The sequence below is a fragment of the Tauraco erythrolophus genome, chromosome 5, assembly GCF_009769465.1.
Source record: "Tauraco erythrolophus isolate bTauEry1 chromosome 5, bTauEry1.pri, whole genome shotgun sequence".
In the NCBI taxonomy this organism is placed as follows: domain Eukaryota; kingdom Metazoa; phylum Chordata; class Aves; order Musophagiformes; family Musophagidae; genus Tauraco; species Tauraco erythrolophus.
In genome coordinates this window covers 50,618,981-50,633,175 of record NC_141469.1, presented here as the reverse complement: position 1 = coordinate 50,633,175, position 14,195 = coordinate 50,618,981, and the positions used below count along the sequence as shown (strand labels likewise).

At 53.3% G+C, this 14,195-nt stretch overlaps 2 protein-coding genes across 3 annotated transcripts; both read right to left on the bottom strand.

Moving 5' to 3' along the window:
* Nucleotides 1-3,036: 3,036 nt before the first annotated feature.
* On the bottom strand, nucleotides 3,037-4,471 carry ZAR1 (zygote arrest 1). 2 transcript variants are annotated; one of them, XM_086612079.1, is made up of 5 exons: nucleotides 3,966-4,471; nucleotides 3,623-3,863; nucleotides 3,444-3,536; nucleotides 3,257-3,331; nucleotides 3,037-3,180 (listed from the first exon to the last, which is right to left on the bottom strand). In XM_086612079.1, the coding sequence occupies exons 1-5, from the start codon at nucleotides 4,469-4,471 to the stop codon at nucleotides 3,037-3,039; spliced, it is 1,059 nt and encodes a 352-aa protein (XP_086468205.1). The 2 variants fall into 2 exon arrangements, with proteins under 2 accessions (XP_086468205.1, XP_086468204.1); XM_086612078.1 differs by having other exon boundaries at nucleotides 3,623-4,471.
* Nucleotides 4,472-4,719: 248 nt separating this feature from the next.
* On the bottom strand, nucleotides 4,720-7,358 carry SLC10A4 (solute carrier family 10 member 4). The gene is made up of 3 exons (XM_086611922.1): nucleotides 6,970-7,358; nucleotides 6,344-6,554; nucleotides 4,720-5,693 (listed from the first exon to the last, which is right to left on the bottom strand). Exons 1-3 carry the CDS (start codon nucleotides 7,356-7,358, stop codon nucleotides 5,178-5,180), a joined length of 1,116 nt encoding a protein of 371 aa, XP_086468048.1. The 3' UTR covers nucleotides 4,720-5,177.
* Between the last annotated feature and the right edge of the window lie 6,837 nt (nucleotides 7,359-14,195).

Here is a 14,195-nt window from a genome sequence, read left to right as displayed (position 1 = left end):
AGCATACATCGTCCTCCCTTTACAATGACTAGTGGAACCTCCCCTATGGAGCAAAATCATGCTAGCTGACTGTCTTTGATACTGCTTTGACTTTATGAAGTTTTTCCAAAATTACTCATTCTCAACCCTATGTTACCTGCTGCCAGGTCTGTGCCAAATCTGAAGCCATGGTAAAGCTGTCCAGAAACAAGCAAAACATCAGACATCTTCTGTAAGATGGAGCGAGTACGGCACTGACTGAGCTAACATATGCAAAACAATCTCTGCATGAAAAAGCTGTACAGGGCAAATTCAAGATATCTTTCAAGAACTGGCAGCACGAAGACCGTTCCTTTCCACTTTCCATAAACACATAGGTCATGAGCACCCTGCCTTCTTTCTGCTAAGTCCAGGGACCAGCACCCATGATACGCAGTGTATGCTGTCAAGGACATAACAGAGCAGTAAAGTGGAAAAGGATACAGAACTGTACTTCGGCACTGAGCAGTAAAAGCATTGAATATATTTATGCAAGAGGAATGACATGTAGAGCTACTGCAGAACTAAGGAATGCTGCAGGATGTAGGAAAGCTTGTTTGTTGCTGCCCACTGCACTCTACTCCTCCAAGCCTCAAAACCTTGCAGTAGCTGATGAAAGCAATGCCAGCTCTTCGCTGCTACCTGCTGCTGCTTGGAGCCTTCATCAACTGCCTGTTTGAACCAGTTGCTGTTGAAACACACGGTGCCGTTCAGATCAGCTAAGCTCGTTCTACATCTTACCAAATGGAAGCAGCTGCTGCTTTCACTGCAGTTAGGGGAGGATGACAGCTCTAAGTTGTATGAAATTTCACTTTGGGCTATTACTGATAATAATTGCGTAAGTCACCATGTTCACAGCACGTAATCTTCAAAGCAGTGCTTGTGAGGACTTCTGTATAAAAAGGAAGTGCTTGACTGCTTATATCGCTATGAGTAGTTGCCATATGACTTTGTACTGACACAGCACAGAGATTAAGTTGTCAAACTCATTACCAAGGTGCATGGACTCATCACAGTCTCCCACACTGCATCCATCGGGAACAGACTACAGCTGTTAGAATGGGGAAGGTAAACAGGAAAACATATTGAAGAACATCCTTAGAAGGAAATAAACTCAGAAACAAAGACATCCCCCATCACAGCTGCAGTCACCTATCCCTAGTCTGCCTCAGCTGTGTTCCTCCTCAAGCTGGAGACGTGCCCCTGCTCGTTACTGCAAGTGCAGGTGAGGGTGAGGCACTTGCATTAACAACAGAAAACTGCCCAGCTGCAGCTGTACTTTTCACATTGAACAGGGCAAGGATGGACCCTACTGTGAAAGCCTTTGAGTGAGCTGGTAAAGCAAGGGATGTTTCCTTTTACTGTGATACAGGAAAACACTTCAGGTAGAAGCATGAAATAAAACAGGAGCCCATTCTGAGGGTGGTAGGTGTACTTCCCAGAATGCCTCATGCTGCTGTAACAACAAATGGAGCAAGAATAAATAAAATTACTTGTCAATAAATCGGTGCTGAGGCATGAAGCCTCAGTTACTGCAGCAAGTTCAAGGGCCATGTTAAAATAAAGCAGGAATCTACAGCAAGTTGATTTAAGCCTACAGAATTAATACTCACTGCCCCTCTAAATAGACAATTGTTGGTACAAGGGACAACATTTGCCTACCCCGCCATACACTAGCTTCCATTTAGAGACGCAAGACCACCTGGCACTCCAAGCTGTTCTACAGCATGAGCTGAGACTGGTTGCCCCTTCAGTCTTTATTTAACAGTCATCTTAAGTAAGCTGGGTACAGGTGTAGGTACATTTGTCACAGCAAAGATAAATCAGTCTTTCCCAATAGAGGCTACCTCAGGAGTTCTACAAAAGGCTTTGTGCATTCTTATGCTCAATTTCAAAGTTAACAGCTTTATTAGCATTCGCAGAAAAGAATGTTTTCCTCTAAGTTTCTCAGCTCCTTGGCTACAGGGTAGACTAGCAGGGTGTAGGTTTTACTAGCTGTGAATCCCCTCAGAGGGTGATGCTGTAGTCTCAGAGTCAGCTTCTAACACCTGAAGTGTTGTTTCCCTACTGAGGTCATTACCACTGACAGCACCAACAGGCCTTGGGGACCATCCTCTGGGAGTAACCGTGTTGGTTCTGCTGTTACTACTGAACACTAGAGTACAACTCCTAGTTGCAAACCCAGTCCCAGAAGGGTGTGGGAATTGGATCCTTCCCTGATCTGTATGCCACTAAGCACACAGCTCTTTGTGTATCACCTACAGGTGCAAGAGGAAGCCAGGCAGCTGCAGTATCATACTTTGAGCCTTTGAAGCATCACATCTGTTGATAACCTTCTCCAAGTAAAGGTGGGCCAAGAGACCATAACATCAGTGACTCCCTTCCCTAGCAGTTTGTGAGAACTGTCCCTGAAGATGCACTAACCACAAGCTTTCTTTGGCTTTGGTCTACAAGACAAGAACATCAGCTGAGCTAAATGCAGACCAGCTGTACCAGCAAGAGTGACCTAGTTTTTACCTAGTGTTTCTCAGTCTAATTTTACAGTGATGGAGAACAGGTGCAGGAGACTTTCTACATGGAATAGAGGGGTGCCCAGTAAGTGAATACTATTAGGTGTTTTGTTCATTAGTGATACTCTACTACCTTCTGAAAGATGTCAATTTGATGTTAACTTCAAAGTATTTGATTACCTCAAGGGTATGAGCAGTAGCAGACAGCCTTTCCCACCTAAGATTCTAGAAGGTCCTGAGTCAGTTGCTGCCAAGACAACCACCAATTTACAAAAGATTACTTGTGGATTCTGCCCCTGTGGAAGTCCCAGAAGGTGCAACATGCACCCTCTGAGCTGGACACAAACCCATCTGATCATTTGAGCATGCTTTGCAATACTTTTATCTGCACATTTTCCTAGCTACACCTCACTAAGTACCCTCAAAAAATAACAAAAAAAAAATCTGCTCTACTCGCAGTTTTCTAGAAGAGCCCTAAACAAAACCAAAAAAACCACCACCATCCCACTCAGATGATGTATTTGAAACTGAAAGTGCTATCGCAGGAGAGGCGTTTCCCTTTGCATCTCCCACAGAGGTCCTGGCGGTGGGGCCTTTTGGGATCCACGTGGCGCATCTTCACGGGGCAGGTGCACCTCGTCTGCTTGCAGCTCTGGGGGAGAAGGCGGCGGTCGGCGGGCGCGGCCCGGGGCAGGGGCCGGGGCCGGCCCGGGGTGGGCGTCCCTTACCTGGCAGGTGATGTCCTCCACACGGTACGGGTTGTAGGACTTCTGGCAGGTCCGGCAGAACTGCCGGAAATAGACCTGGGGGGGAGGCCGCGGTCAGCGGGGGGAAGGCGGCGGCGGGCGAGGGGCATCGGCGGGCGAGGGGCATTGCCGGGCCGGGCCGAGCCTGCCGTGCCCTACCTTACCCTACCTTGTTGGTGCCCTGGACGCACCAGACGTAGGCACTCTCCCAGCGGATGTTGCAGTCCTTGCAGTGGTAGTAGCCGTACTTCTGCTCCAGAAACTGCCAGGAACAACCGTTACTCGACGGGGCGGACGCCTCCCGGGCCAGCCCGACCTCGCTCCGCTCCCCCCTCGGCCGCCCCTCACCTGGAAGCGCAGGCGGGTCTTGCCCGCCGCCGGCTCCCGCTTCTGGGGGGTGGCCGGCGGCTCTGCCCGCACTACTGCTGCCGCCTCCTCCTCCTTCTTCTCCTTGTCCTCCTCCTTCTTCTCCTGGCTCTCCTCCGGCCCCGTTGGCGGCGGCTCCGGGGTGGCGGGCGAACGCTGCTCCAGCGGCTCGGCCGGGCGCTGCCCCAGCGGCTCGGCGCCGCCCTCGGGGGGCTTCTCCCAGCTCGCCCGCACGGCGGCCGCCTCTGCCTCCCGCTGCTCCCGCAGCGCCGCCGGCTCCTCCTCGACGGCCGCTGCCGCCGCCTCCTCCTCCTCCTGCTGCTGCTGCGGCCGCTGCTCCGGCTCCTCCAGGAAGGCGGTGAGTCTGCGGGACGCCATGGGCGAGTAGACGGCGATGGTGCGGGGGAAGCGCACGGCGCGGGTGCTGGTGGTGGCGGGGCTGCCCTGCTCCTGCTCCGCCTCACGGGGCCGCGGCCCGCCGGGGGGAGCGGGGCGGCGGCGCAGCAGCGTGCGGGGCCCGAGGGAGCACTGCACCGAGGCGTCCTGCCGCGGGTTGACCTGGACGCCCACCTCCTTGGTGTTGGCCTTGCGGAGCCGCGGCGTCAGGTTGGGGTTCACCTGGGAGAGGACGGCCTTCAGCTGCGCCCGCTGGTAGTTGTCGAAGTACTCGGCGGCCGCCGCCGCCGCAGCCTCCCCGTAGCCCGAGAAGTAGCCGCTGCCCCGCGGCCGCCAGCCGCCCGCAGCCCCCCCCTTGCCCTTGGGCGGCGGGTAGCGGTAGGAGTAGGGGTGGTAAGCGGCATAGAGGTAGCTCTCCATCGCCTCCTCCGCCATCGCGCCGGACCCAGGGCTGCCGCCATGGCGTGGCCTTAAATACCCCGGCACGGGGCGGAACCGGGGCCGGGCTTCCCCCCGCCCCCGACGGGTCCCGGCCTTACGAGGCCCCTTCCCGTCCCCGCCTGGTGCGGGGCCTCGGGCAGGGCATCTCCCCCCTTCCCCCCCAGCACTGCTTCCCCGGTCAACCAGACAGCGCAGCCTTTAATTGCCCCGCGGGATTAATCAGCGGGGAACACAGGTTTGGTTCAGCTTCGCCATGTATTTGCGGTGAGGACAACGAGCACAATGCTTTTACAGCAGGTGGGAGGCACGCAGATACACACACGCAAGGTGGTTTGCTAGTTCGTCCACATTGGCACAGCGCTCCGTTGGCTTTGCCTCTGCAAAATGCTGGTCTCCTTCCTCGTACCCATTCTTGCTGCACTCAGGTGGGCAGGAGCCTCCTTGCCTAAAGACGTACAGTTATTTGTGTCGCAGTGATACTTTTTCCTTTTTTTTTTTTATTTTTTTTTTTTTAAGTATTTTTGAGGAAGTACAACTGTCACAGTAATAAACACACATCACCTTGTACAATGGGAGCAGCTGGAAAAACGGCGGAGACCGGGCAGCTCCGCTTGCGCTGTGGTGAGCATAGCCCCAGCCTGGTTGCAAGCACAACACACATCACACGTCCTCATCCTCGGGTGTTGTCTCCTTCTCTTGCCTAAAGTGCCGTCTGCGTCGGCTCCATCTGAATGGAGTTGTGCTCCTCTGTTGTCACTGTGCCATACGAAGTGTCGGCGACTTCCTCTTCCTTCAGTTTCTTGTAGGAAATATCTGTATCTTCCTCTTCAGCAAGTGCATCTTGTTTGTAGCTGTCTCTCCCATACATCTTGTATGCCAGCACAAAGAGTCCTGCTTCTGCTGACTGAAAAAGCGCGTAAAGCAAGGGAAACATGTACATGCTCCCGATGAGCTCCGGGGGGAAGGTGAGTTTTAGGATGGCGGTGCAGAGCTGGACGTTTTGGCACCCTGTTTCCAAAGATACCGTTCTCCTGCAGTGTGGGGGCATTTTAAAGATGGTGGCTAAGCCGTACCCCAAGGCATACCCCGCTAGAGGCATCAGCACTGCAATAGCATAGACAGACGCAGGAATATGTGCCATCAGCTCTGGGCCCAGCATGGTTCCAGTCAGGATGAACAGGATCACCACAGTCACCAAGAGGGACCACAGCGAAATCTGGCAACAGATACAGACGTGGATAAACAACACAGCAGTTATTAGTTTAAAAGGATAATCATAGCAGGTAGAGGCTTGATGGAGTCTAAACTGCGAACTGTGGTTGTGCTTCCCTTCCCGGGTTTGGTCCTGGCTCAGGACTTTGGTGGCATTTGATTGTATCCTGGGAAAGGAAGGGGCTGAGATCTCCCTCCATCATTTTGCTTTGGGGTGACTTGCTGGCAAACTAGAGAGCCAGGGCTTGTGCCTCACTTTCCCTTTTGTAATTAAGCTAATTCGTTTGCATGTTTTAAGGAGGTGTCGCTGTGCTTGCAGGTTGGTTTCGCTAGCCCTGGCTGCAGCGGGAGCAGAGAGATAGCAGGACGCCGAGGAATGCCTCTCTCTGCTCCAGGGCCTGGGCTGCCTCCCGGGGTGCACTGCTCTCCTTCCCATGCACTGGGGGGGAACCTGCCCTTCCCCTTGCTTTCCATCTCCATCCCACCATATTATGTCAAAACTGTATGTATGTCCTTATATTCCACTTACGTAGTGGAATATGCCCGAGACACCGTCGGTCTGAAGGGACCAGAAAGGTTACTGCATCCCCACGTCTCATCCCCTTTCCTAAATGGATCTGCCGTCAGACTCCGTCCCCGGGGGGCCATGCCTACCTTAACCAGGAGGTCGGCGGCGCGAGGGTGCCGGTATCGGATGAGGACCCCGAGGCCGATGGGCAGCAGGGTGCTGCCCAGCGTCAGGCTTACCGCCCCCAGGGGCAGCAGCCGCACCAGGGCCGTGTTGATCCAGTGGCGGCTGTAGAGCCAGAGGCAGAGGGGCATCAGGAAGAGAGCCAGCAGCGTGGAGGAGGCCGTCATGATAATGCTGCGCCGGGGGAACCAAAGAGATACCGGATCATTGCCCGGCCGGCCGGGGGGCCGGCAGCCACGGGAAGCCGCAGCCTCCGCGGGAAGGGGTCTTTGCAGCCGGCCGGGCGCTTCTCGCAGCAGGAGCCCCCCCGTTTCCCTTTCCTTTCTTTCCCCCGGCGGGGCCGCGGCACGAACAGGCTGGGGTTTTAGGGAAGGGGGCAGGAGGCGTGTGTCGGGGTCCGTCTGAGAGCCGCCCGCCCCGGGAGAGGCCGAACAGGAGCGCTGGGAGTTTCCAGCCGCGCCGCGCCGTGCCCGTCCGTCCGTCCCGGCCCCACCGCCGGTAGGTGCCCAGCAAACCATTCCCGCGTCCCGGGGCCTTCGCAGCCCCCCGGCCAGCTGGGTGAGAGGGGGAGCGGGAGCGGGGCGCCTACCTGAGGTTCATGTCCCCGTCGACGAGCACCGACATGAGGTTGGAGAGGTTGCCCCCGGGGCAGCAGCCGCAAAGCAGCACAGCCACGGCCGCCACCTCGTCCAGGGCGAAGATGAGGGCGAGGAGGAAGGCCAGCAGCGGCATGGCCACGAACTGCCCCAGCAGCGCCAGAAGCAGCCCCACGGGCCGCCGCAACTGCTGCCCGAGCTGCCCCAGCTCCACGGCGCAGCCCAGCCCCAGCATGGTCACGCAGAGCGCCAGCCCCACCAGCACGCTCAGGCCCTGGCTGAGGGAGCGGTCCCCGAAAGCCTCGCCGTCCCCCGCCAGCGACCCGCCGTCGGGGCCGCCGACCCCCGCCGCCGCCGTCGGGGGCTGCGCGGAGCCGGCCATGGGCTGCGCCACCGCCGGGAGCCGCCGGCTCCCCGCCGAGCTCCGGAGGAGGGAGCGGGCGGCGGCGGGGGCGTCAGTGCGGGCTGCGGAGGCGGCTCGCCCCGGCGGCCCGCGGAGCCCGCATCCCGGCCCGGCTCAGCCCGGCCGGGCGCCGCCGACGTGCCGCGGCCACTGTCCCGTCTCTGCGCCCCGGCCGTCTGCGGCCGCCGCCGCCCGCGCCTCCCCGGACCCACGCGGGGCCACCCCCGGCGTGGGCGGTGTCTCGCCGCCGCCTCGACGGCGGCCAGCGCCGCCCGGCCCCGGCGGGGGGAAGCGCAGGCAGCAGCGGGGGCTCATGGCCAGACACCTTCCGCGACCCCGGTGCGGCCCCCGGCAGCCCGCTTCCCGAGCCGGCACGGCCGCCAGCGTCCTCCAAAGGGCCCTTTTCCAGTGGAGGAAGTGCGGTATGGGGGGATTGACTTTGTCATCAGCATCGAAAAGTCAAGCAGTGTCGCGATGTCACCCGATATCGGAGGGGTGGGGGGGGGGACAGCACCAGTGCCCCTCTGCCGAGGGACAGCCAAGCTCGTTCCTCTTCCAGGCTGGCTGTTGTGAAGGTTGCAGGAATGGGTGAGGCAGGACAGAAAGCTCTTATAGGAGGTCGAGAAGGCACCACTTTCTACTGGTCGGGTCCCAGAAGCTTGTAAGGAGAGGTGATACCTCAGTGGGGCAGTCAATGCAGGTGGAGGAGGCAGACAAGCTCGCAGGTGCACAAATGTTCGAACTAGGGTAAGAAAGGTAGTCCATCACCCAAAAGTCACATCCAAGGCTGGTTATAGTGGTGTCCGTCGTAAAACCGTGCTTACAACATCTACGTTTCCCTGTTTTTTATAATTTTCGTTTAATAATTGTACATCACCCTGTTCCTTCAAAAGTGACATGCCGGATGGGATGCCAGACTGGGCTCACAGGGGCAGGAGCTCCCGAGAGAGAAGGGCAGCCTTCGAGAGCAGGATGGACGTCAGTGACTCTTACTGTGTGTGCTTGGCACCGCTACCGGCCATGTCTCAGGAGCGTAACTGTCTGTTCTTCTTTCACCCAGAGGATTTAGCGGGGTCACAGTCGCCGCTTCACATCACCGCTCCTGGGTGGGAGTAAGTGGGTCCCCAGGAGCTGCCCCTTGGCTTCCACACTGAGCATGCCGCTCTGCTCCGTGGGGAGCGTCTCATGTCACAGCTCAAGAGGGATGCATCAAATTTAAGGAGCCTACAGGAGCTGCCCTGACTGGCTGCTCACCTTCAGCTCCATCAGACAGCAAGTTTCTCAAAAATTTATCTGGGTAAAATTTTAGGCTGTCCCAAGAATTGAGTAGAAATTATTGGTGACCGAGAAAAAACAGAGTGCTATTTGCTTGTCGAACCTTAATTCTTACTTGAGGCACAGGCGACACAATAAGAGCAAGTAGCACCTAGTGACGAAATCCTGGGTACAGCAACTTTGCCAAAATGATGCCAAGTTTAATGCTGTTCTGCCTGTGTTTGTTTCCTTGTCATTAGCCTAAAGAGAGAGCGGGGAGGATGAGTCATCAGAGCTGAACAACCAAATAGGATCCAGACTCCTTTATTTCATTCATATTTTGGGGCTCTGTGCTGCCAGGGGAGGGGAGCATGGGGTCTGGTTGGCTTTCTGAGCCAACTGTGTCCTCTGGGCTTAATTTTCAGGTCCATGTACGCAGAAAAGTGCTGGCAGTGTATTTATTGTGCTTCTTTTTAAAGACTTAACTATTGCTGTATCTTATCCCGCCTGTCACGTAGCCAGTATTTGGCTTCCCAACATGCAGGTCATTTGCTCCCTGGTTTGTAAGTAACGCCCCTGCGGTTTCCCTGCAGCGGGACACGATGGGATCTCCGTGGGCAGCCCAGGCTGGGTCGGTTGTGCAGAGCACCGGACGGCTGCTCTATCAAGCAGGTGTGAAGGGCACGGGCCAGGCCGCCTGTTTTATCTCCGAGTGTCGCTCCCCAGACTCCCCGCTGGAACAGGGCTGGTCGTGGGAAGATATTTTTGTGTCATAATGTATAACGTATCATATAGGCAGTTAGAGGAGTTCAGTAAACCTATATACGGTGAAACTCTATTACCAGTGAAGCAGATGCGCCCTGTTTCAGAGCCCACCCGGTCATGGTAAACTTCAGTTTCAAGGGGCACTGAACTATAGCGTTTCTGATGGGAAAATGTGGTGAACAGATCATAACAAAACAAGACTTGCTGAGATTTTTTAAAAAAACCTATAAGCTGAAATTCAAACTCAACTCTTGGTTTAAACAAAACCAGTACTGCTGACTTCAGGGAAAGCCAAGTCTGAACTCAGCCCGTGTGCTTGGCCAGTCGTCCGTGCGGCACCCGGTATATTTTCACATCCAGTGTGTAGAGTGAAAAAATGTTATATCTGCTGCTGAGCATGGTTCTGGTCTCTTTAACGTGCTGCAGGCTTTCCCAATACGCCTTCGTTAGAGCGTGGTCTGGAGTGACGCTGAGTAGCTCTGCAGCATCTGGCTGCGAGGCAGTCAGCTCACGCGTAGTGCGCACCGCGGTGTATCTAAATCAAAGGCTAATTCTTCTCCGTTTTCTGTTGTGGAGGGCAGGAGAAGGCATCCTGCCTGCCCTGCTCGTACTGGAAGCAACAGATGGACTATTCGAGTATAAAAAGACTTACCGAATAAAACCAAGCATATATCATTCTCAAATTATTCCTTGTTAGTCCGTCTGTTGAAAAATGGGTGAGAGGACAGGAGATAGCAAGAGCAAGAAGAGGGAGGGAAAGGACTCGTTGAAATATGAGCTGCTTGTAATTTGTAACTTATAAATAATACAGCCTTACATTATTCTTAAGAGGGGGTTGATTTCCATAGGAGAGCACCTGTGCTATAAACCGGTCTGGAGTAGCAGAAGTCTTTCAAACACCAGGAATTTTGTTTTCTCTTTTGTAACAGGATTTTTTGTGCGTTCTCTTGACTTAACTAGAAATGAAGTTGAAAGATAGAGCAAGGGCTTGTAAGGAATTTTGACAGTGCCGTAAGAAATGAGCAGAGCGATGCTGCTGTTGATGCAGCTAGTGACTGCTCCAGCGCGTTGTGTGGAGGTGTTGTCTGACTCGCTTGCTTCTCCTGCCAGAGACTAAAAGCATCTGGCATGGTCCAGCGTTACTACAAAATTGCAATCATTGCATATATGCAATGAGGTCCTTCCAGCTTCTCCCAAGGGTGTCGTGTGGGCTTCTCACTGTGGGTGTCATGCCCTGTGCTGAATTTTGGGCGACAAGAGGAGGTTTGGTGTGCGCAGCTGTTGCGCCCCTTGCTCTGCGGGCTTAGGAGCCTCAGGCAAGAAGGGTCGGTTTGCAAATCCCGTGTAGGTTATGGATGAGGCAGGCACAGGTAAATCACACTCTTGGACTTGGAAGCCTAAATCCCGACCACGTTGCACTGCAGATGCATGTGTGCTGTGGTCATGAGCATTACGTAAAAGCAGGACAACAGGGTGGGGTGAGAAAGTGAAGGACGGGCACCCACTCTTTTCCCGCTCTTCCCATCTCAGCTCCGTCTCAATTCCAGCTCCCCGCTCCTCCCGCCCTGCCTCACTGTACGCTGTGCCGGGTCTGCGGGAAGTGGTGGAGCCCAGCTGCTGCGGGATGGTGTCATCCACCCATAAATCATGCATCGCCTCTCTGCATGCCCGTGCCAGATTTGTGGAGCTGTGCGGGGCGTTTGCAGAGGATGAGGCCTCCGGTGGATAGTCCTGGAGGATGGAAAGCTTTCAGTCAGCACCTTTGAGCGGTGGTGCTATTAAAGGGGCTGGGACAAAACACTGCTGTGAAAGTGATGTTCAGGTGAGCAGGAGTGATGGTCCTACTAGCATCACTAGAAAGTGATGTTCCTACTACCAGGAGTAGTTTCTGATTTTCTTGGGACATAGAATCCCTTTGTTTCTACTTTACTTGCTATGCTTCTCCATTATGGATAGAAATAAAAATGAAATTCAAGATTAATAGGACAGTAAATGTTTTCCATTGGGAAAGAAAAAAAAGTTTTTGCTGTCGTTGTCTTGGATTAAAATAATCCTTAAGGTGGATCGCGTGATCCCTTACACTTAGGGTAAACTTGTGGTAAAATCCCTGAAATTGCCTATTCTTGTTTTTAACTTATATCCAGAGTGATTATTTCTGTGGCTTAGGCAAGTTAGGAATTGGAGCATAATTGTGCCGAGATACTGGTGATTTTGCTTGTTCTTCCATGGTTGTCTTTGTGCTAGGAAGGATGAATGCATCAGGTGTTTCTCTGCTGAACCAGGTCCCTCTCAGGTACCTGGCTCCCGCGCCCTCTCTCAAGAGCAGCAGCACAGAGGGGACCTGGCACCTTTTGCCACCTCTGGCCCGTAGCCCACCTTCACTGAGCCAGTGACTACTGTAGCACTCATGGCTCCTTTTTTTTTTTTTTTTTAATTATTTTATATTGTTTGGGAGCTGGTTGACTAAACAGGCAAGAAAATACATTTCTAAAATAAGACAAAGCGTTGAGATCTGTTGTTCCTAAGAAACCTTCCCAGCCAGACACAGGCAGAAACTGCCTTGGTGAGAATGTGCTAATCAATGGATGTTGCTCTTGCCCTAAACTGCTTGTGTTTCACGCAAAAGCAGAGCACAGTTGCACCATGGAGGTAGAGAATACCCAGGAGCTGTGGCTTTCCCGTTAGTTCATTGCTCCCACAGCTGTCTGTAATGCAGAAGGGCTAGGACAGACCTGCTTTCCCTGCCTCCCAGGCTTCTCTGCTGCTCTTCAACATGACACTTGCCCCATCGCAGTGCTGTCATGCCTTTTCCCAGGCTTGCTTTCCTTAAATTCCCCTCTGTCCTGCCCTGAGCATGGCACTGCGGCTCGATCCTGCTTGGTAAATCTCCAAAATAATGAGCATTTTTTTATCCCATGACCAGTGACCTCAACCAGACCCAAGGTTTGAATTTCAGAGTGGGGAAAATTAGATACGTGTCTCTTCCTCCCCTCCTCGGTGGGAGTCATCGCTGTGTCTCTATTGTCTCCTCTGCAGGCACGATCTCACCAAATCATCCTTCCCTTCCCCCTTGGCAAAGGCATCCAGGCACCTTCCTCCTCGTCCCTCCTCTGCTGCGTCTGCCCATCTTCTCCCCTGCTGCCTTTGGGATTTCTTTGTTCACTGGAGTCCTGTCCGTTTCTCCCTCCGATTCTTCTTCCAAATTATGCCTGTTTCAGTCCATATAGAAATACTCCGTATTTACGCCTCCCTTGGGAGCAGCGCTCTGCAACTCACAGCCTCTGAGATTTTATTCAATTGAAGTGGGGTGGAAGGCAGACGGCACACGCCTCGTTCCTCGGCTGCGCTGGCTCCTTTGTGTCCCTGCTCCCTGCTCAGTCTCTCTGAGCGACCGGGGACGGATCCTTTCCCTGAAGCTCTGGGTTAGCAGTCAAGGGCAGAAATTGTTACAGTATTATTAATATTATAATGGCATTCCCCCATGTTTATTTTTAAGATGTCCGAAGACCATTAATCAACAAGTAAGTGCATGACGACTCAGGTCGCCATGTTCCAATAATTCATAATTAGAACTAAGTGTTTAAGGCTGCGTGATCCGCCTTTTAAAAATGAGATGAAGAGATTTTTTTGCCAACCATCCCATTAGAAAAAGGCTTCCGGCCCATGAAAGGAGATGAAATCAGGGGATCATTGGAAAATAACTTTGTAAATTGATTGCTGACGGTCATTTGTTGAGGCAGTTGTACCCCTACAACTGTAGAACAATTGCTAGCAGCAATTTTCTCTGTAAACAACTAAACAACTTTATGTGAGATACCTTTACCCAAATTCAAAAAAGAAATAATTCTGCCTCAGACACTGTTCCCTTTGGTGCCGTTTGATCTTTTTCTGGCATTGGAGTATTATCAGGATTAAGATGAAAATCGTAATAAAATAAATGACCTGATGACTAATGCATGCCTTGGGCCAGAAGAGCCAAAATTAGCATCCTGTTGAGCTGGGCAGGGACTGGAGGTGAGATGAGGCTTCCTCTGAAGGCACTGGATTCAGTTTTAAAAGTCAAAGGGTTTTCTACACCGCAGGCCTCGTTTCTCCCGGGGTTTTGGAAGGTCCTCGTCGTACTTCAGAGACAGGCACATCTTCAGCGTGGCAGCCCTGACGTACCTCCCTGCGAGTGCCACACACAGCTCGTTCAGCCTCTGTGGGAGCGGGGGGAAGGTGAGGGGAACCCCGATGGCTGCGAGGAAGGGACAGGAGTGTCATTGAGGCCACACTAAAAATGGGATGTGCACAACCTGCCAAATGGTGGGGCTTCAGCATGCGCGCGCAGTTGCAGGTGCAGATCCAGCTGAGTTTACAGATTTACATTGCCCATTAATGGAGCCCATTAATTAGGAGGAGGCTCCCAGCCCCCTCTTAATTTCCTATGCTGGAATCTGGTCAGGGTTAGGGACATAAATCAACGGAGGTAATATGGAGGTGGATCATACAAATGTGGTTGTGTGCCTATAAAATCTGTATTTTGGGTTTTGCAAAAAAATGTCACATCAGAGTAAATGACGCCGAGATTGTATTGTCCCACAGAATTGCTTAAATGGCAAAAAATGCAGAAATACATTTAATAATACCAACAGCAGCATTTGCTTTATAGAGTATTCATTTAATTGGAACAAAGACATCCCAAAGACAAATTACATCCCTCTCCCGCCAAAGCTTTCTCCATATTAAAAGGGATGTTAATGGTGAGCCCCACGGGAAAGATAAAAGCATTGATATTCTATCTCAGGTCACACAAAA

Excerpts from the sequence above, each read along its gene's own strand:
- ZAR1 (XM_086612078.1), bottom strand. The coding sequence starts at position 4,471 with ATGGCGGAGGAGGCGATGGAGAGCTACCTCTATGCCGCTTACCACCCC. Across the intron at positions 3,537-3,622 it reads AGACCCGCCTGCGCTTCCAG|TTTCTGGAGCAGAAGTACGG; the intron begins GTGAGGGGCGGC and ends TGTTCCTGGCAG. Across the intron at positions 3,181-3,256 it reads TGGAGGACATCACCTGCCAG|AGCTGCAAGCAGACGAGGTG; the intron begins GTAAGGGACGCC and ends CTTCTCCCCCAG.
- SLC10A4 (XM_086611922.1), bottom strand. The coding sequence starts at position 7,358 with ATGGCCGGCTCCGCGCAGCCCCCGACGGCGGCGGCGGGGGTCGGCGGC. Across the intron at positions 6,555-6,969 it reads GACGGGGACATGAACCTCAG|CATTATCATGACGGCCTCCT; the intron begins GTAGGCGCCCCG and ends CCCCCGGCGCAG. Across the intron at positions 5,694-6,343 it reads CCGCCGACCTCCTGGTTAAG|ATTTCGCTGTGGTCCCTCTT; the intron begins GTAGGCATGGCC and ends ATCTGTTGCCAG.